This window comes from Sturnus vulgaris, chromosome 29 (genome assembly GCF_052056855.1).
Source record: "Sturnus vulgaris isolate bStuVul1 chromosome 29, bStuVul1.hap1, whole genome shotgun sequence".
In the NCBI taxonomy this organism is placed as follows: domain Eukaryota; kingdom Metazoa; phylum Chordata; class Aves; order Passeriformes; family Sturnidae; genus Sturnus; species Sturnus vulgaris.
Genome location: NC_142271.1, coordinates 916,053 through 937,780, shown reverse-complemented (window position 1 = coordinate 937,780; position 21,728 = coordinate 916,053). Strand labels below are relative to the sequence as shown.

The 21,728-nt window shown below is 49.2% G+C and overlaps 1 protein-coding gene across 6 annotated transcripts in view; it reads right to left on the bottom strand.

Annotated features, from left to right (window-relative positions):
- Positions 1-21,728, bottom strand: part of PPP1R12B (protein phosphatase 1 regulatory subunit 12B) — a 134,928-nt gene that overhangs the window by 4,219 nt on the left and 108,981 nt on the right. For 3 of the 6 annotated variants that reach the window (XM_088180545.1, XM_088180546.1, XM_088180548.1), the window contains 6 exons: positions 11,956-11,972; positions 11,344-11,488; positions 10,636-10,740; positions 10,318-10,371; positions 8,911-8,961; positions 2,744-2,924 (listed from right to left, as the gene is read on the bottom strand). In XM_088180545.1, coding sequence (XP_088036671.1) covers positions 2,790-2,924; positions 8,911-8,961; positions 10,318-10,371; positions 10,636-10,740; positions 11,344-11,488; positions 11,956-11,972 — 507 coding nt within the window. In that variant the 3' untranslated portion in view covers positions 2,744-2,789. The remainder of the gene's footprint in view (positions 1-2,743; positions 2,925-8,910; positions 8,962-10,317; positions 10,372-10,635; positions 10,741-11,343; positions 11,489-11,955; positions 11,973-21,728) is intronic. The other 3 variants (XM_014872858.2, XM_088180547.1, XM_014872864.2) reach the window with 1 other exon arrangement.

The following is a 21,728-nucleotide window of genomic DNA, read 5'->3' as shown; positions in this document are numbered from 1 at the left end:
TCTTCTATGGTTGGGCCCCAACACAGCCAACTCCATCCCTGGGGACACTGGTGGTGGATATTTCAGGTGGATGGTTTTTTTTAGAGAGAGAAGGGGTTGGTGCTGCATGGTGGGATACTGTGGAAAGGGTAAATCCATGTGCTGGGCTGGCCAGAGCTCCAGCCAGTGATGCTGAATGTGCCTCCCTGGAACCAGTGCTGGTGTGACAAGTGTATCACCATGGCTGGGCTGTTACCAGAACAGCACTCATGGCTCCTTGTGCCATTTCTCATGCCAAAGAAGAACCATTGCCATCATCATCACCAAAGTGATCAGGAGGTCAGAGACACAGCAGAGCCCTTGATAACTCTGCACTCCTCTGCTCCTGAGCTTCACCTGCCACTCACACTGGTGCCTTCCAGTGCCCCACAAGAGCCCCACCACCCACTGGGCAGTCCTGTCAGCCCCTGTCACTGCCTGGGGTGGCTCTGCAGTGCCATTGCTGTGATAATGGGCGTGTGAAGTCGTGCCACTCGTTTTGGTAGAGAATCTGTCACACGTTCCCAGAAGTGATGCCAGAGAGAACCATCCCATTTCCAGGGCTCAGCTGGAGCTTGATGGGGCTGTGCCTCACAGGGGGGCTTCGTGCAATCCGTGTCACTTATTTGAAAATGAAGGAGTGAAGTAAGTGCCTCTGGACATGTTTCCTGGTCATAACCCAGCTCCACCGGTGCCCAGTGAGGCTTCCTGAAAGCTTCGTATCAGCCTTACACAACACAAGCCCAAGGTGTTCCTACCTTTGAAGCAGAGTAGCCTCAAGTCAGGTGAAATGAACCCCATGGGAACAGGCTGGAAGGGCTGGAAGTTTCCAGCAGCTTCATAGATGTCTCACAGGAATGGAGAGCAGGGATGTGGCCCAGCCCCAGGGAATGGCAGGGCTGACCATAATGCAGTGTCAGTGTCACCTGAGTTTGGGCTGGAGGCTGCTCTGAGCAGCAGGGCTGTGTGTGACCTGGAACACTGGAGAACACAGCTCCTCAGAAATAATGTGGATTCAGGAAAATGAGATTCACTGAAAAGTACTCCTGCCAGAGCGTGGTACATCTGGCAGAGCTTAAACCAGAGACATCACTGTACAGCTGTGATGTTCACAGACACCACTGAGGCAGAGTTTACACATACCAGCAACATCCTGTGTTAGACCCACTAAAAGAGTTGAAAATAAATCATCAGAGCTCACAGACCATGGCTCTCCCCCAGCTCGGGCACCGGCTGGAAACTGCAAACCTGGAAACGAGGAGGGAAGGATGAGCCTCAGCCAGAGCAGGGGGGGGATGGAAGGGCAGTGATAACGTGGGCATGTCCTGGGAGGAGGAGAGGTGACTTGCAGGTTGTGGAACATCAGTTCTTTGAGTTCGGGAAGCATTTTGCCCAATTTTCCCTCTCAGATCTCAAAGCATGTGGAAAAGGAGAATGACTTAAACTCATAGTTTGTGAGAAGAAATGAGGCAGGGTCAGGTTGGAAGATAGTTCCACAGATGAAAACCAGAAAGGCTGTGAGATCATTTCACCTGACCATCTGCACAATTCAGGGCACACAACATGACACCCAACTCTCCTGGCCCTTGTGACACACATGTGGGCTTGAGCTGAGTCTTCTGGAAAGGGAAAGCCACAATTCCCCTGATTAGTTTGTTTCTATGGTTAATCAGCCTTGATATAATTTGTGCGCTAAGAATAGACTTTTTTGTTCTGTGGTGCCACTTCCAGCCCACAAGAGCACATGACTTCTTGTGTCTCAAGGGATATGAATATCCCTACTAACCTGCAAAGGACAGGTAGGGCCCCAAGAAAAGAGCATTTACAGCTTTATTTTAGCATTGAACCAATGAAGTAGCAGGAAGAGACGTAATTTAACTGTGTGATGTGTGAGGACAAAGCTTAGGGAAGACTCATCCTTGGGTTTCAAACATTAATTGTCCTGCACTGGATTTAAAACAGAAGATGAAAACACAGAGTGCTCCTGCTCTGGCTCCTCCTGCATCCCCCACCCTGTGCCAGCCCACAGGAGGCAGGGGGGGTGCTGAGTCTGTGGACTCATAGTCAAAAATGTCAATTTAAAATAGGGAAAGGAGCTTGTCCTTTTTGTTCAAGTGACCAAGAAAACCTGCTGAGGAGACCTCAGTTTGTAGTTTTTCTAAAAATACTTTCTGTCTAAAATGTTTGCTTTTCACAACACCCCTGAAAATTTCCTGACTTTGGATAATCTGATTTGCTGAGTGCTAGCTTCTCCTTCAACTAAGTCCAATTAAAAAAAAATTCTATTATAAGCAGACATGTAGCATAAAGTACCTATTTTCAGGTGTCCAAGGCCAGGTTGGACAGGGCTTGGAGCAGCCTGGTCTAGTGGAAGGTGTCCCTGCCCATGGTAAGGGGTGGAATGAGATGAACTTCAATGCCTCTCCCAACACAAACTATTCTGTGGGTCTGTTTCAAGGCAAAGTACCAGGCAAGGAGCTGCTGGCACTGCCAAGCCACCCAAAAGCCATTCCCCAATGCTAAGCTGGCAAGGGCAGCAGCATCTGCCAAGCAGAGCCAAGAGCCAGTGGGGTGAGCAGAGCTCCAGCAAAGCCTTGCTGAATTCCACCATGCTCGTGGAATTCAGAGATCCTTTGCCACAAGCTTTTGAGCCACAAGCTTCACCAGACACCCTGGAGAGCAACGAGGTGAGCAGGAAGTGCCCAGCCAGGGAGAGGAGACCTGCCTGGAAGAGCAGAAGAGGGAGGCAAGATGAGCCGGAGGGAAAGCAGCTACAGCTCCTCTGATTCCGAGGGCTTGGCAGGCAGAGAAAGTCTGGCTACAACCCGGGTCAGAGCCCTGTTCTCAGCCAGCAGCTGCTCATTCATCTGCCTCAGAGTGTGAATCTGTTTGAGCTGGTGGAGATTCTGCAGAGAGTGAGAGGAGTGGACAGAGAAATAGAGAGAACATCATGGAAACAAATGGCCACAGAATTGGGAGTTTAGTCCATAGGCAGTGAAAGAAAAAAGAGAATAAAATAAATTAGTAGCAGTGAGTGCTGGATAGGGAAAGCCTGACAATACATCCAGGATATTTTGGGAATCAGCTCTTTCTCCAGGGGCCCCCAAAGTCTTATCACTGAGACAGGTATTGTGTCTGCTTGTGCCCCTCATCCTTGAGTGATGCTCCTGGGTCTGCCCAGGCTCAGTCCTGCCAAAACCTCTGGGGTTTGGAGGGGCTTCTCATCTCTGCCCAGATTAAACTCTTCTCTGTCACAGGGCTCAATATATCTCTGACCTTCAGAGGGGACAAGTCTGAACCTTAAACTGCTTATTTTAGGAAGGGGAGTCTGAATGAGAGCATCTCCCACAGTGGGGATGTGCCAAGAGGGCATTCCTGGTGACAAAGGCAATGAGGGGCACAGGACAGGAGAGAGATCAGGCCCCACACTGGTGCTTGCACAGGAACAAACTGGACATGGCTACAAACTGTGTGTGGGTATGAACTGGGGCTTGCACAAATACAAACTGGACATGGGTACAAACGGGACACGGGTACAAAGTAGGGCTTGCACAGGTACAGCAGCAATGAGAGGAGGGGAACAGAAGAGCCATGAGAAAGCAGAACAGGGAAATGGTACAAGCCATGCAGATATCCCAGTGCCACAAGGGTGACATTGTTCCCAGTATGCTGAAGTGATTTCTTGTTCTGGACATTTAAACCACTGTGGGTTCCAGGAGATGCCAAGAGCTGTGGAGCTGCTTCCTGAGTGGCATTCATGCCCTCCTTCCTCCTGAGAGGTCGGGCAGCTGGGCCACAAGAACAAGAACTCCTCCTGAGCAAGAACCCATCCTGCAGGATGGAGGGAGCCCCAACACTGGGCAGAGGCAGGCAGGAAACATCCACAAGAAGAGTTGTAAGTTCAAGTGACAAAACTGCAGTCCCAAACCAAAGCAGTCCCACAAAGCACCATATTCCTCCCTATGTCCTCTTACTTGTGAGCTTGCAGTGGCAGAAGACAGAAGGGTCTATGGGGAAGGGGGTTCCTTTCTACCATTTCATTAGCAGAAAGCACTCAAATGGAGGTGCTATCTGTCCTGAACAAGAAGCACCATGAAAGAATCTACTGTGACACAAAGACAATGGCTGTCCACCCAACCTGCACTACTCAGGTTGCCCAGAGAAGCTGTGGCCATCCTATCCCTGGAAGTGTCCAAGGCCAGGTTGGGCAAGGCTTGGAGCAACCTGGGCTAGTGGAAGGTGTCCCTGCCCATAGCAGGGCGTGGAATGAGAAGGGCACCTTCCAACCCAAACCAGCCTGAGATTCTATGATGACCCAGAGCTGGCTGCAGCTGGTAAGGAACCTGCTGTGTCCCAGGAGATTTTGTCCAAGGGCTCATTCCTGTACCAAACTGGAGTACTCTGTATACCCCTCAACCATCAGCTCCTTTCTTAGCTGCCCAAATGCACTGTATTTACTCTCCATGTTGGAATGAAGACATCTCTTTGAAAAACTTTGCAAAACCAACCGAAGCAAGACAGGAAGACAGAGAGGCAGTAAAGGATGGGGTTTGAGCCCCTGAGATCATCAAACTGACAGAGCAGCTCCTTGGGCACAGAAACACAGTTCTGACACTGGAGAAATCAAGAGATCCCAAGACAGAGCTACCGCTAACAAACTGCAGGAGAGCTGCAGTAACACCTCAGCAGCGAGATCCCTGCTCACCATATCCCATCCAACCATCCATCCATCCATCCATCCATCCATCCATCATCCATCCATCATCCATCCATCCATCCATCCATCATCCATCATCTATCCATCCATCCATCCATCCATCCATCCATCCATCCATCCATCATCCATCCATCCATCCATCCATCCATCATCCATCCATCCATCCATCCATCCATCATCCATCCATAATCCATCCATCCATCCATCCATCCATCCATCCATCCATCCATCATCCATCCATCATCCATCCATCCATCATCCATCCATCCATCCATCCATCCATCCATCCATCCATCATCCATCCATCCATCCATCCATCCATCCATCCATCCATCCATCATCCATCATCCATCCATCCACCCTCCATCCATCCATCCATCCATCCATCATCCATCCATCCACCCTCCATCCATCCATCATCCATCCATCATCCATCCATCATCCATCATCCATCCATCCATCCATCCATCCATCCATCCATCCATCCATCCATCCATCCATCATCCATCATCCATCCATCCACCCTCCATCCATCCATCATCCATCCATCATCCATTCATCATCCATCATCCATCCATCATCCATCCATCCATCCATCCATCCATCCATCCATCCATCCATCCATCCATCCCTTCATCTGCCCAAGCTTTGCTGGCTGCCAGTGCTCAGTGAGGACACAGACATGGCATGGCTGTCCTGTGATACATCACACCAGGAGCTGCTGGAAGATTGGTTGTACTGTAACAGTAATTTCTTTTGGTGGTACCAAAATGGTTGAAGATACTTGGTCTGTTCACCCTGAAGAAGAGGAGCCTGAGGTCAGACCCCACTGGGGGCTGCAGCTCCTCCCGAGGGCAGCTCTGGTCTCTGCTCTCTGTGACAGTGACAGGACCCCAGGGAAGGGCTGGAGCTGTGCCAGGGGAGGGTCAGGCTGGATATCAGGAAAGGTTCTTCCCCCAGAGGGTGCTGGGCACTGCCCAGGCTCCCTGGGGAATGGGCACAGCCCTGAGGCTGCCAGAGCTCCAGGAGTGTTTGGATAATGCTCTCAGCAATGCACAGGGTGGGATTGTTGGGGTGTCTGTGCAGAGCCAGGGTCTGGGTCCCTTTCAATTCAGAATATTCCATGATTTTATGATATACAGGTAATAAAGATCCTCTGTTTTATCACAGGGCTCACAACTGGTAGAAGGCATCTAACATACGTAGTAGGGGCATCACGGTACAAGAGGTGGAAAGGACTGTGATCATTTCATGCTTTTTCTTCCACACCAGCATAGCATGGAACCTCAGCATGGTCCCATCAGCTGCTGCTCAGCCTCCACAGCACACAGAAAGGATCATTTATGTAAAAATGTGTGTGTGCTGCAGATAGGCCAGGCTCCTGTTTATGCACCAATCCAGTAAAGGCTGGGAAGCTGGGACTGAAGCCAAGGGCAAAGAGCAGGATCTGGACGATACCGCTGTGATTGCTTATCACTCTGCTTGATACTTGGCTTAGCAAAAGCAGCTTTCTCAGTTCTCTGTACCTGCCTTCAATTAACGGATTTTGTGCCTGCAACACTAAATAAAAACGCCCAGAGCCTGCACGATGGCTGAGGCCAGGAGCTGCAGCACTGCTATGGAATAAAGGAGCTTCTGTGACCTTCAAGAACAATTGCTGTGTTAAGTTGGGACCTCAGGCGTTTGGCATTGAATTCAGCTCAGTGCGAATGTTAATTTTCTTTCTCCTGAGCCATCCAAGGTTCTGGATCTCCAGTTGAATTATGCAGTCACTCAGGGAAATGCTGCACTGCTCTGTCACCTTTGCAAGAGCACATCTGAGGAGCAGCTCTGCCACCAAGGTTCTTGAGGTTACCAAGCCTGTCTTGCTCCTCTTCACTTCTCTATGGTTTTGGCAGCAGGGGTCACACTCCAGACAGGAACAAAGCTCATTCCCTCAAACACAGCCTGAAGTACTGTATGTTTCTGTCACCTCTGCCTCCTCTTCCTCAGAAGTCAGCTGCAAAGAGACAACAGCCCTGGCCAGGACATCTGATGTGCACAGCTGGGCACAGACACCCCTGGATTCAACAGCTAGACATGAGTCTTGCTGGATTCAAAGACTAGTGGGAAGAATTCCCAAAAACACCTGACAGGTTTGGTTGCTTCCACTTGCTGCTCTCCACATTAAAGGAAATTGGTGGATTTGCATTTTCCTTCACAATTCCTTACTTATTCCTTCTGACTCTGCACAACAGCTACTCAGGTAGTGCAATGAGCAAGAATGAAAGTCCAATCACAATCAGTAGATTCTTTCCTGGCTCAACTCCCGCAATACTGACTAACAGGGATGCTCTGCAGAGTTTATCTCCCTCCAGGCAAACACAGCAGGGCTGTTTCTCCCACTTCAAGGCATCATGAAAGTGGACACAACAGTTTCCTTTTGGAAAGGTCCAATTCAATGCTTCTTTCTTCAGAGATTTTATATTCCTTTTTTTTGAGTAGCCGTCAAACAAGATATGTCACAGTGCCCTCAGGTACTCACTACATGCTTAAGGTTTTGCAAAAACTAGTAAAAATGTAGTAGCACCTCAGAAGAGAGATTTTCCAATTTCTTGTCTATTTGTTCTACTAACAAAAGGCCCCTTTGGTTGTCTGGTGCGGCAAGAACAGGCAGAGAGCAGAGTCAGTGCCAGTCTCAAAGACCTGAAGCTCATTTTCAGCTGGACCACAAGTTCCTTCAGCTCATGTCTCTCAAGGCAGAGTGAGAACACGTCCAGCCTCCAGAGGTGCTTCTCCTTCTGCACCACCTTGGCTTCCATGGCTCTGCAGCTCCAGACTACCTGAACTGGAGGTGCTCTGGCTGTGTCCAACCTTCCCTCATTAACTGCTTTCCAGAGCAGTATATTTCCAAACTGAGGCCACTAGAGGCCACCACCTTGTCTTCTTACTCCATGGGCTGAAGCTGCAAGTTTGCAGTGATCTGCAGAGCTGAAGGACCAACAGAAACTGCTCACACTTGTATTTGTCTTGGAAACCACAATTCTGTAATTACAGGAAAGTCTCTCTGAAGTTAAAGGTTCCTACCTAAACTGAACAAAGAGTTTGGAATTCAGACATATTCAATCCTTTCTCTTTCTCCTCCTGGCTCACACATGCACACTTATTTTCTCCTCTCTGAGAGAACAAGAGCCTTTACAGCAGGAAATCACCACATCCTTGTGCTACTTATTGCAGCAGAAGATGCAGCACAAGCCAATGGTCCTTTCAAAACTATGTGCTTGGTAGAAACACAAAGCTTCAAACAGAAACAGAGTTGGAGCCTCCTCCAGGGTGGCAGGAAGTCGTTTCTGTCGGCGAGTGGTGCCAGGAGAGCTCTCAGGTGGATCCTTCCTTCTGAGAGCAGCTTGGTCCCACCTGCTCGTGTTGAAAGGGAAGGAAAGTACAGGGCACAGCTAAGAGGACACTCATTGTGTGAACACAAGCACTGAAATGCAGCGTAATGTGACACAGCACTGCCGAACTGGGGTGAGGCTTTAGGGCTGTGTGGGCAGCCAGACACTGCCTGGGCTCTGCAGGGCTCCCCTCACAGGCAGAACCGTCCTGGGAGCCACACCACGGGAGTGAGAACGTGCCACAGCACCATGGCCATGGCTCGTGACAGCAAGCCATGCTGCACATCCCATCAGGAAGCAAATTCTTCTTTGCTGGAATTATCCCAGGCTGCTGTGGCCTCTCAGTGCCATGCTTTGGGAAGGGAGTACAGGAACACAACCACTCTGTGTTTTATCCTGGCCAGTGTGCGTGAGCTCAAAAGCCAGCTTTGTCTTCTTACCCATCCGGAGAGAACCTCAGCGGCTTAACTTGGGCTGCAGACTAGTCAGAGCACAGGGAATCAGCACACTGGAACTCAGTGATGCCACAAAAGGTTAGTTTGGGAAGGCATTTAAGGAGAACAGCTTTCACCGTTCTCGGATCAATCAGCAGAACAGATCAAACATAGAAGCAATCAGATGAATGAGAACAGGACAGTTTATTTTTGGAGAACAGGGCCATTAAAGCAAGTTCTGACTGCAGAAAGGGAAATGAGATCCTTCCCATGGACACCTTTAACATCCTCCTCTGGTTGACAATCCCCAAAGACATGAATATAAAGCATAAAAAATGGAATAGACACAGTGAATATTATTTCTTACCTTCATTTCCTCCTCCATTTCAGAGAGTTTCCGCTCCAGGGCTCGCTTCTCCTGTTTACAAGGATTCATAACAAAGAAGGTCACAAGGATTTAGAAGAAAAATTTACAGTATATTTTCTTTTAAAGAAAAATAAGAGTCTTGTGTTTCTGTAGCAGCATTCCCTGAAGAGGATCCCAAAGCAAGGCAGAGGTTACAACCAGGAGCTGATCAGATGGGACAGGGCAGCTGGAAAACTAGTAGGGATATAAGCTGGGCCTGGTTGGTAGATCAGAAGCTTTATTTATACCCCTAATGAAATTATTCCCCATTTTCAGTGATCCCAGTTCTCAGGAGTTGCTGATGTAATGTCATTTTGAGCTCTGCAGGTGAAGCCATGGATTTACTTATACTCCACTAAAGGTGGCAATGAGAAAAGTCACTGAGCTGCTCAAATAGGAAACAGAACAAGGAAATTCCCTGCCTGGAAATCCTGTTTCTCCCAGATAATCCAGGGCTGAAAAGCTGACTGCTTCTGGTGCATTTTAGAAAGTGAGAATTAAGACTCTGCCATGTGAATGGCCTCAGCTAAGCCTGTGCCAAGGCAAGGAGATCTGGACTCCTTCAGTGACTTTCCCAACATGAAGGGGCTCAAACTGCTCCAGGGACATGCCCTGAGAAGGGGGAAGTGGGAAACATGCATCAAGAACAAGATTTACACTCTCTGCCCTGCTCCTTTGCCCTGTGCAAAGAGCCACGAGGCCAAGAGAGTGAAGAAAAGGCAGCTTCTGAGTGTACTGTGGATGATGAATGCTGGGTCACTTTTTGCCCACAGCACGGTTCATCCAGGGATTCATTGGTGCAAAATGCATAAGCCATCCTGGAAGTTAATGCATCTTCACTGAGAACAGCTGGACACATTTTTACTTTCTGATCACAGAATTTGTGGCTGTTGTGATCCTAATGCAACAGAAGTAATACAGGATGTTGCCCTGACTTCAACAAAGCCAAGTTCAAGGTTCTGTCCCTGGGTTGGGGCAATCCTTGGATCAACCCAGGCTGGGGATGAAGGGATTGAGAGCAGCCCTTCCAGGATTTTGCTTTGTTCCCCCACAACCCCAAACCAGTCTTTATTTGTAAGGATCAAGAATGTTTTAAAACATAATGGACCAACAGTTCCTCAGTGTGATACAATCCGTTGGTCCTCAGCTGCTTAGAATGAAAGAGAGGAATCAGAAGGAAGCTGATGTGCAAAGAGAGCAGCAGAGTCTCAGGCCCTGCAAAGGTCAGAACACAATTATCATTGTGCACTGCTCCTCAAGGCAAAAATACAACTTATCTTTTAATTAATGCTTTCCTTCTAGAAATGACTGCCCTGCACAGCAACACAAGGCACAAGCTGTGACTCAGAAGAAAGCAGAGACACGTACCCTCTTCTCCATCTCCAGCATGCTGGACCGGTCAGAAGTTTTCTCCTGTTTCTGCTATGGAAATTAAAAATAGAAAGTGATTAAACCCAAGAGCACTCACAGGGTGCTGCACAAACGCCAAGACAGCCCACAGATGCTCTTGCTTGGGATGTAACAAGTTGATTTACAGAATTACTTGCTTATTTCTGTCTCCTCTATGGCACCTTCCTTCCCAAGAACATCCTTCTAGGAGCTTCCCTCCCTTTCCCATTCTGAAACAAGCGTTGGTTTGTCATGGCCAGTGCTGTTTCTCTAGTCAGGACCTGAATCTTCCCTTACCTGGGCTGCTTTTTCCAGCTTTGCTTTGATATCAGCCAGCTCAAGCTGGGCCTCTTGCAGCTTTGACTTCAGTTTTTGATTTTCAGACAGGGCACTCTCATATAACTGAAATGCAAAACAAGAGCTCAATTAATCAAGCTGCTCCTAGTTAATTAACCCTATCCCACCACGCTGCTCTGAGCAGACACACGCCCTCAGCACTGAGCTGAGGGGTTCACTTTGCTTCCACACATCAGGATAAGAGAAGGGAAAACAAAACCAACTTGGATGCTTTACTTATGTTATAATAATAATAAATAATTTATGAATTAGAAATAAGAAATCAGCTGTTGAAATTTCTAGGAAGTTTAAATACAGCCAAGAGGCAAAAAAAGGGACAGTTTTAATTTAGGTAATTCTTTACTCACAGGGTGGTGAGGCCCTGGCACAGCGTGCACAGAGAAGCTGTGGCTGCCCCATCCCTGCAAGTGTCCAGGTCCAGGCTGGGACTTGGAGCAACCTGGGCTAGTGCAAGGCGTCCCTGCCATGACAGGGATGGAATGGGATGAGCTTTAAGGTCCCTCCCGACCCAAACCACTGGATTCTTTGAAACAGAGAAAATGAACAAATGAACATCTTTCTTCCCACTGATTCTTGGGGCTGGTTCCTGCAGCAACAGGCAGGTTTTGCAGCGTGTGCAGTGATAAGAAGAAGTTCAAACAATCCTACTTTTTTATAGTCCCTGCTGCTGTCGTCGTCGGCGCGGCTGCTGAGCGCGGCGAGCCGGTTCTCCCTGCGGCTGTAGGCGCTGCCGCGGCTGGAGGCGCGCTCGCTGTAGGACGAGTCACTCGTGCTGGGGTTCGCTGCTTCCAGCCTGCAACACCGGGAAGATCCTGCACTGTGCAGCTGTGGTGACTTGGAACAGCCAGCACAGGGCCCAGCTGGTTGGGACTGGAGGCTGTGGCACACCCAGCTGAGCTGGGGCTCTGGGGTCTGTGGGAGCACCCTTCACTCAGGCCTGGGAATCGCTGCCCAAAACCCGGCAGCCAGAACTACAATAACTGCAAAAAACCCCAGGGTACCAGCCCAGCCTTCCACGGGCAGTGACTTCCCATGAACCTCTCATCTCCATGCTGGGAACCAGCTCCATTTCTAAGAGGGCACTGAGGTAAATAATTTGGGGAGTAAACAGAAGCAAACTGGTGCCACAGCTGAGCTCAGAAAAGGAACAAATAGCCACTACCACACTGGATTTGAAGCACAGGAAATCCTCAAAGCCATATAAGAACATGCTGCCAATAAACATTACACAGAAAAAAAAGAAAAAAGGAAAATTCTTACCTGGAAAGTCTTTCATGCTGAAGGAAAAAAAAAAAGAAAGAAAAAGGTAATTATTAATGAGGAGAATTAAATGTTCAATTCAAAATCTGCAGAGCTTCCAGGCAGCAGAAATTTCCTACCTCAAATACCAGCACCCAGCTCATGCCAGGCTACACAGAGATTTCCCAGGCCGAACTGGGAATCTCCAATCTCTGCCTGAATCTTCAACTGCTTCAGCTCCTCTGAAGCATTTATTTCACTCACCTAATAAATCCTGAATCTTGCTGTTCAAATCCTCATTTCCAGAACTGAAATGCCTTCCCTGGAATCCAAACTGATCTATCGTTTCCCTTTTCCAGTGAAGTTATTCTTCCTGACTACAATCACTGTGCTGTGTGTGATGTGGGTGAGGGGCATTAACAGACACAGGGATCTCCCAGTGTTTGTGCTGAAATTGAGAAAATCACCAACACTCTTCTCTCCATGGGCAAGCACCTCCCCACGGAGAAAGGGTTCACAGTGGCAGAGTGAGACACAAGAGCAGCTGCAGGAGGGAGGGAGAAGACCCTTATACCAGGATGGTTGAAGCCTGTGTTGGGTTCTTCTTTCCTCATCAACATCCAAACCTCTGCTGCTCTGTTCTCAGCTGCCTTTGGACATTGAAGGGCTGGAGCTTGTCCAGAGCTGGGAACGGAGCTGGGGAAGGGGCTGGAGCACCAGGAGCAGCTGAGGGAGCTGGGGGTGCTCAGCCTGGAGAAAAGGAGGCTCAGGGGAACCTGGCTCTGCTCACAGGGAACAAGGGACAGGATACAAGGAAAGGCCTCACATTGTGTCAGGGGAGGTTCAGGTTAGGTGCATATCAGGGTAAATTTCCTCCTTGAACGGTGGTCAGGCCATGGCACAGGTTGCCTGGGGCAGTGGTGGAGTCATACTCCCTGGAAATGTTCAAAAAATGTACAGCTGTAACACCTAGGGCCATGGTTTAGTGGTGAACATGGCTATGTTGGGGGAAAGTTTGGGCTCAATGATCTCAGAGGGCTTTTCCAACTTAATAATTCCATGACTCTATGAATATCCTAGAGAGGCTGGATGTGGTAAACCACTATTTCAATAAAATTTTCTGGATCAAACAGTTTCTTTCTACAATTGCATAAATCCAGTGGTGATGGTATCACTGTCCTGCAGGACATGCCACACTGACAGTCACCTCCTCCACGAGGTTTCTGTCTGACAGACATTTACTCAAATTCCAGGTGCATTCAAACTCTTTATGGTCCCTTGAACTGGAAGTTGAGCCCAGTATTCCTCTGCTGGTTTATGAGTAGCATCATTGTCCTGAGTGAGCACAAACCTCCCACAGGCACTTCCAGCCAATTCCCTACGCTTGTTTTAATACTGTCAGCACAAAGGACATCACAGAGCTGATGAGGGGTCAGGCTTTTAGTGCCCAGACATGCTCACACTGCTTGTGCTGTCAGCTACACCAGTAAATCCAGTGCTAAGGCCTTGCTGGGAGGCAGATTTGCTGCCTGTCTGGCACCCTGGTCCTTGAAGACTTCAGACCACATGCCCCTGCCTGGCACCCAGACAATGCCTCTGATCCTGGCAGGGATCTGGGAGCACACCCCATGGAGAGAGGAATTAAGTCACCCATTACATGGAGAAGGGTGGACAAGTGACGTGGCCACTCTCCAGTCAAAGCCAGAGGAGCACAGGGCAGGTCCCAGAGCATCCTGTCCCGTGCCCAGCCCTGCCTGCTGCTTGCCAGGACACAACGACCTGTTAACCTGCACCTGGTTGCTGAATTTTTAATTCATCTCAGCCTGATATGACCCTCACCTTGCATCCTGATTGAGGATGGGAGGGTGCCCAGGGAGTCTGCAATGCGTGGGCTCTGCAGCACAGCCTCTGACACGCTGTGCTGTGAGCTGACCAGCACCAGAAAAATGAACAGCTGGACCCGGCACGTGGAGCCCCACAGATGGACCACACGCTCAAGACAAAGCTGCTGCGTGCAGAGATCAAAAGGACAGGCAAACCCTGCTATAAATTAGCACATTCTCCTTCCCGCTGTGCCCACAGGGCCACCCTCAGACAGGCTCTTGGGCAGGTCTAGTGCCAGCCCCACCCTGTAGCCACCATGGTGCAGGCACAGGCCCCGAGCCACAGCAGTGGGCCCAGTCTGGTATTATTTTATTTGCTCTAATAAAACCTCTCTCCTCCTTCCATCTTAGAATTAGAAACCTCCCAAGGAAGACAGCAGATGCATTTCCACCATGGCTAAGCCCTGCTGCACCTCCACAAGCCATGGATGCTGTCTGGGAAGCACCTCATGTGACTCAATGCCTGGCAGCTGCCTGATGTCATGACAGGGACACAGCCCTCCTGTCCAAACAGCCCTGGCTTGGGCCATGCTCGGTATGAAACCCAAAGGCAGTGAGCTGGGACAGTTTCTGTATAGCTGGCCTCTGGCACAGTGCTGTTAGAAAGACCACAAATCCAACCACATCCTGAGCTCATGCAGGGCAGGGGGGATTCTGTCCCTGTGCCCCGCTCAGGTGAGACCCCACCTGCAGAGCTGCCTCCAGCCCTGGGCTTCCAGCACAGGAAGGACCTGGAGCTGCTGGAGCGAGTCCAAGGCCTGGTGCACCTCTACTCTGGAGCCAGGCTGGGAGAGCTGGAGGTGTTCAGCCTGGAGAAAAGAAGGCTCTGGGGAGACCTTAGAGTCCCCTCCAGTGTCTAAAGGGGTTTCAGAAAAGCTGGAGAGTGACTTTGGACAAGGGGGAATGGCTTACCACTGGCAGAGGGCAGGGTTATTTGTGATAGTGGGAAGAAATTCTTCCCTGTGAGAGTGCTGAGGTCCTGGCACTGATTGCTCAGAGAAACTAGGCACAGCTGCCCCATGATCCCAGGAAGTGTCCAAGCCCAGCCTGGACAGAGCTTGGAGCAGCCTGAGCTAGTGAAAGGTGACCCTGCCCATGGCAGAGGGTGGGATGAGGTTCCATGGTCCCTTCCCACACAAACCAGTCTGGGATTCTAGGATTCTACAAAGAATTTCCCATTTTCAGCCACACACATGCTGATCTCTCCATGGTGCTCTCTTCGCTGAGCTTTCAACATTTTTTTCTTAAGCCCCTCAGCAGCCTGACAGCTCCTTTTGAATCCTGGCATAATGACCACGTGTCCCCTGAAGAGCCAGAGAAGGGAATTACAGTGATTAACAAGGCTCTTGTTGAAAGTTATTTGTGCACTTCATGCTAAATGTCTGGGCAAGTAATCGACTCCTTAGCAAGCCTGAATTTACTTCAGAAACGCACCTGCTAATGGATTTGAACACGGGAAACACCATGTGGCTGGGCAAGGTGACATGGAAATCAGGCAATGAACCCAAGCCGGTCCCTGAGCCAGCCAGGCCATTTGTATCAAGAGGAAAAATCACTTCTGTCCTTTTTTTTCCTTCTAAAAAATGAGAATTTCCATATGCAGGGGGAGCAGGGGCATGCTTCCACAAAGGAAGGGTGGAGTAAGAAAGGAACCACTTTAAACATACACACAAAAAGGGGGAACCCCCCAGGTTTATTGTATTTATAACTTTCCTGTGATGGATACTGTGATGGATTGGTTCAGACTGTGACTGTCTCTATGTATTTAAAGAAAAACAAAGTGCCAGATGAGAGGGGAGCATCATTCCTGCTGCTGCCAACAATGAGCAAAGCCACCCTGCAGTAACCTGGAATCATGCAATGACAGCACCATTAAGGCTGGAAAAGCCCTCTAACAGAAGAATGATGAAACTGTGGAAGGGTCTGGAGCACCAGGAATGGCTGAGGGAGCTGCGGGGGCTCAGCCTGGAGAAAAGGAGGCTCAGAGGGGACCTTCTGGCTCTGCACAACTCCCTGAGAGTAGGGGGCAGCCAGCAGGTTTGGGCTCTGCTCCCAGGGAACAAGGTACAGAAGGAGAGGAAATAGCCTCAAGGGGAGGTTCAGACTGGATATTAGAGAAAATTTCTTCCCTGAAGGGGTGGTCAGGCCCTGGCACAGCTGCCCAGGCAGTGGTGCAGTCAACAACCCTGAAAGTGTTTATAAAACATGTGGATGTGGCACTTGAGACATGGGCTAGCAGTGAACAGGCAGTGGTAGACTCAATGATCTTAGAGGGCTTTTCCAACCTCAGTGACTCTGTGATTCCATGATTCTGTGGAACACTGGAGGAGGTGCTTAACTGAGACATCCCTCCCATTTGTTCAAAAAGAGACAAAATCTTCAGAGGCCACTGGGATCTCGCATTGGAGACATAGGTTTCTGCAGAAAACAGCTTCTTTCCAGCTCAGTTCTGCCCTATGTTTGACCACAGCACCTGTGGAACCCTCTCCATGTGCTTCCAGCTGCACCTGCTCCATCAGCACATCCCCCCCTGGCCCTGCCTGCACTGCCCTGTCCTCTCAAACAGCCACCAAATATTCACTGGAATTCCAGCAGCACTGGCTGGCTCCCTGTGCTGCCCATATAAGTGAGGAAGGAGGTCCTTTGCTCAGATGCCATCCTAGAGATGGAAATTCCAAGGTCAGAGTGAGAAAATGAAGGACAAAAAACACTTCTTCCTTCATTGCTGGGAAGAGAAGTTGGGAATGAACAGCGGGAATGAGGAGCTGAGGCACCACACGTGCACTTGACTGAGCTGGTGCAAGAAGGGTCTTCTCCTTCCTGACTTTCCTGAAGGAAATTGTTAGGGTTTGTGATGGGTAGCTGAGAAATTGCTGCATTCACTCCAGTCATTATCAATAAATGCATGGGAGGCTTTTTTCTTTCCCTAGTAAATTTGGAGCAGCACTGCAGTTTTGCCCAGATTCCTTTATTTCCCTTGGGATCAAAATTTCACTAAAAACATCAAGAGCCAGGGAAGCATCAAGTTGTGAATTATCCTTCCATAATCTAAACAGGGTCAGAGCACTGCAGGGGCTGGGGTGGGGCTGGAGGTGGCTGTCCTGATTTGGAATCCAGCACAGCAGCCGAGCTGAGCCCCGGTGCTGCTGCCCAGACACCCAAGGGGGTGACTTCAAAGCAAAATTAAAAAGCATGGAGCACTTGCAGCCATGCTCACAAGCTTCTGGTAATCCTCAGATCACTCTCACCAGAGTGATCCCATCACCTTCCCTTCCATCCATCTCATGGTGGGCAGCACATCCAGGTAGTGCTGGGGTGGTGGAGGACACTGAAGCGGTTCAGCCCATTGTGCCAGCTCAGAGATGATCCAACCCAGGTGGGCTGGAAAATCATCAGGATCTGAGATGGGACCCAAGCAAAAGGGCAAAGAGCACCACAGAATAATGGAATCAAAGGATGGTTTGGGTTGGAAGGGAACTTACAGCTCATCTAATTCCACTCCCTGCCATGGGCAGGGACATCTTCCACTGTCCCCGGTTGCTCCAAGCCCTGTCCAACCTGGCCTTGGACACTTCCAGGGATTCTCAAGGTGCTGACATGGGTCTCAGGGAAAGGCACGCTGGGTACTGACCCTGGCTCCACCTGCCCAGAATGCTGGGATGCTGCCTCATGCCAGGAATACCAGCCAGGACTGATTTTAAAAATGTACTCGGACTGTGGAGGGCAGAAGCCTTCCCTTAAAACCAGAAATTTTTGCAGCTGTTGGGAGCTCAGTGATGAATAATTAAAACCAAATTCCTCATGGAAGATTTCAATAAAATGCAGCCCTGAACTGCAGTGCCAAAAGGAGGATTGGCTGCTGCTCTTGCCAAGGCAGAAACTGCCCTAATTGCTTCCAATTGCGTTCTGTGGCTGAGGTTGGAGCCAGTGAAGGCACAATCGCCTACTATTTACATTTTTTCAAGAAAAAATGAAAAAAACCCAAACAAGTTAAAAAAAGAGAAAAAAAAATAAATGCTTTGGGAACATTTTATGCTTCTTTATCTCATCCTGAGACTGGACAGTCTCAGGACAGTGTACACTATTTTAAGAGAGTCGTCAAGGAATTTATTTTGGTGTGTTTTGTCTAAGAAATCCTGATCAATGGCTACGATTAATTAACCACCATGTAATGAGACCCAGGGGCAAAGAGCTCCAGCTCTTTCCTGCTTTAAGCAACAGGGAAGGTTTTAGAAACCCCTCGAATTTTATTCTTGTGCTGGCAAATATTCTCTTGATGATCTGTGTTTATTTTAGAAATTAAATGAAAAATAAAGCCAGCTGGTTTTGGGGTTCTTTCCCTTTTACAAGCAAAAGTCACTAAGTTCCTGCAGTTATGTAGCTCAGCTGCTCCTACATGAGCTGCAGTGTTGGGCCAGGCTGATGTGTGTTCCAAAGGACAACCTCTCCTTCTTGGAAGCATGGAATGTCCTGAGCTGGAAGGGATCCATGGGGGTTGAGCCCACCTCCTGGCCCTGCACAGACCCCCCAACAATCCCACCCTGCATCCCTGGCAGCACTGTCTAAACACTCCTGGAGCTCTGGCAGCCTCAGGGCTGTGCCCATTCCCCGGGGAGCCTGGGCAGTGCCCAGCACCCTCTGGGGGAAGAACCTTTCCTGATATCCAGCCTGACCCTCCCCTGGCACAGCTCCAGCCCTTCCCTGGGGTCCTGTCACTGTCACAGAGAGCAGAGACCAGAGCTGCCCTCGGGAGGAGCTGCAGCCCCCAGTGGGGTCTGACCTCAGGCTCAAGGGTGAACAAACCAAGTGCCCTCAGCCACTCCTTGTGTGGCCCCTCCAGACCCTTCCCTATTTCCATGTCCCTACTTTGTACACTCTCCAATAGCTTCAGATCCTTCTTATATTGAGGTGCTCAAAACTGCCCCCCCAACTTGAGGTGAGGCCACGCCAGGGCAGAGCAGGGCGGTGCTGAGGGCAGGAATCCTCCAGGAGCCAGGGAAGCCAGGAAGGGAACAAAAGCCAGGAGGAGGCTGCCTGGGACACCCTGGACCATCCCCAGTGCGTACAATTCAGGTCGGTGTTCCCCTCCAGCCATATTTGTCATTCAGTCAGGAATGGTTGGGATCAAGTTTAAGTTTTTCAGTGGGCGCAGAATAATTTGGAGGTCTGGCTGAACTCTGCTTTTGAGAGTTATTTCGAGGTCATTGCCTCCCTCAGAAAGCTGCTCCTCTGACCTGAGAGCTGTGGTTTGTGCAGCATCCCCTTAGTCTGACCAGCGTGATGGATGTGCTGCTTCCAGCTCGAGCCTGCAATCGTGCAAATGCAAGGATTCCAAAATCCCATGGATATGATTAATAATCCAGTGCAGCCAAACCACCTCCACATAACCTCCAACTCTCCAAAGCCTGATGCAAAATATGTTTTCTCAAACTATAAATCAATAAACTTTGCTTAAGAAAAACTACTATTACTGAAGCATAACATTAAAAGCTTCTCCAAGATGGAATAGTGGCTTTGGAAGCTGGCTGCAGCAGATCCCATTGTTTTCAGTACAAACAACACATATTTAATCAGAAATAAACATCCAGGGCTGTGAGGAACTGATGGCCACATCTCCTTCCATCCCAAACAAGCTACAGTCAGATGCTGGTCTGTGTCATGTATGCCATGGCCAGCCTGTGGCTCTGTGCTCCATGTGTCCCATGGCCCACGGGCTTTCCAGCAGCTGCAGTTTATTCCCATTGTCTCTTGGGGATAAAACTCGCCATGTAAAACACCAGGCTGGACAGTATTTTAATTTAGGAAAGGCCATAATTCTGGAACTCAGGGTTTAGTTGCTCTTTTTTCTTTCTTTTCTAAGGGATCAAATTTTATTGATGAAAAATTTAATTTTGCAAAGCAACGTGCTCTTAGACAAAACTCTCTAGACATGTGGAAATAAAAACCGAGCGGCCAAGTGACACAAGAGGAAAAGATTTCTACTCCCAAATTTCTTACAGATGAGAATGCCATAGATCTGCAGGAGCCCCTTCCCTGCCCTGCAAAAACTCTGGCAGGATATTCTCAGGTGTTTCATTAGGGACTTAAATACCTCTTGAACCAGCAGTGAGGGTGAGAGCTGCCAACAGCCAGCCCAGCAACTTTTCAGTGTGAAGTTCACTCCAAAATCCAGTGAACAGCTCCTGAACCAGCAGCCACATTCCCACAACAGCACTATGGGCACAGGCAGCACATGGCAGGGAGACTGTGATCATGGAATCACACAACTGTGAACACTGGAAAAACCCTCAAGACCATCAAGCTGAAGTGTTACCCCAGCACTGCCATGTTCACTATTAATTCATGTCCCCAGGTGTGAAATCCCAGGTGCCACATCCACATGCTCTTTGAACGCTTCCTGGGATGGTGACTCCATCTCTGTCCAGGACAGCCTTAGCCAGTGCCTGACCACCTTTTCAGGGAAGAAGTTTTCCCAATATCCAACCTGATCCTCCCCCAGCACAACTTGAGGCCATTTCCTCTCGTCCTGTTGCTTCTTATCTGGGAGAAGAGAATGATCCCCACCCAGCAGTGCTGGGTTAGTGTTTGGACTCAGTGATCTTAGAGTCCTTTTCCAACCTTAATGGTTCCATCATTCTATGATTCTATGCACCACCTCCCATGAATAGCATAAGTAGAGCTGCCAGTACACAGGGAAATGGATGAACTGGGCTCTGTCTCTCTTCCAGCCCTATTTTTGATGGGTTTGTGTTCATTTTATGAAAAACAGAACTCCAGTGGGCTCCTGCAGGGAAGCAGAGCCGGTTTCCAGCTCAGCAGGATGAAGTGGTTTGCTGGTTCCACCCACTTTCCCCATCACTCCTGTGGCTGCTCATTCTCATCCTGCAGCACTTCCCCCTCTCTCTGTCCCTGGTTTTGTGGCTGTACCATTAACTGACCCAAATTAAGGGTATTGTATTTCTCCTCCTCCCTTCATCCCTTTTACAGTTCCAACTGATTCCCTGCTCTCGTGGAACCTCAAGTTGCCCCTGACCTTGTGACCTCCTGCAAGGAGCCGTGGTTTCAAGGCTGAGCTGTCCCAAGGGATTGCTCTCCAACTGTTAACCAGATTCTCCAAAGGCAACACCTCTGACCAGGCAGCTGAGGGTCAAACGGGAGCTTTAAATGAGGCTGCAGTGTTACATCAAGTCCTTTCCAAATCATCCATGACCACTCAGAGCCTTTAATAGTTAACAGACTCCCTGCTCCAGCTTTGGCTTGGATCAATTCTGCTGCTCGGGAGGGAGAAGAGCTGAAGGAACTTCAGCCTCAGGGACAGAAGCTGTTCAGCCCACAGGTCACAGCACATGCCCTGACCCATCTTGTTTATACATCCAGATGCAGGAGCATCATCCAGCTATTGAGTCACAGCACGGAACATCTCATGGGTGGTGCCCTGGGAATGACCACAAGTTCCCGATATGCTTCCAGATATGGACATTTACAGAGGAGAACTCAAAAAAAAAACCCCAAGGACAAACAACATAGAAGGGTTTCATCCCGATACCCATCTGAGAAACATGAGGAATAACCAGAGATAAAACAAAGCAGGGTGCTGGAGAACAGAGACGAAGATTAATTGCCTGAAAGTTCAAGTTTCAGTATCCCACATTTTTTGTTGGCTGCTGGGAGAGCAGGCAATCATTTCCACAGACACTGTGTAACTAGTCAGCAATCCAGAAATCAGAGAGAAACTATCATGAAACAACTTATTTGATCCCATTTCAATTTATGCAGCATCACTTTTATCACGACCAAATGGGTCCAAGCCACTAAATGGAAACCCAGGAATGTAAAGGTTCCTGGAAAAATATTTTCATAACACTTTCTATTCTCTAACTAACACACTGGCAGTGGCAGCACAGCAAGTCA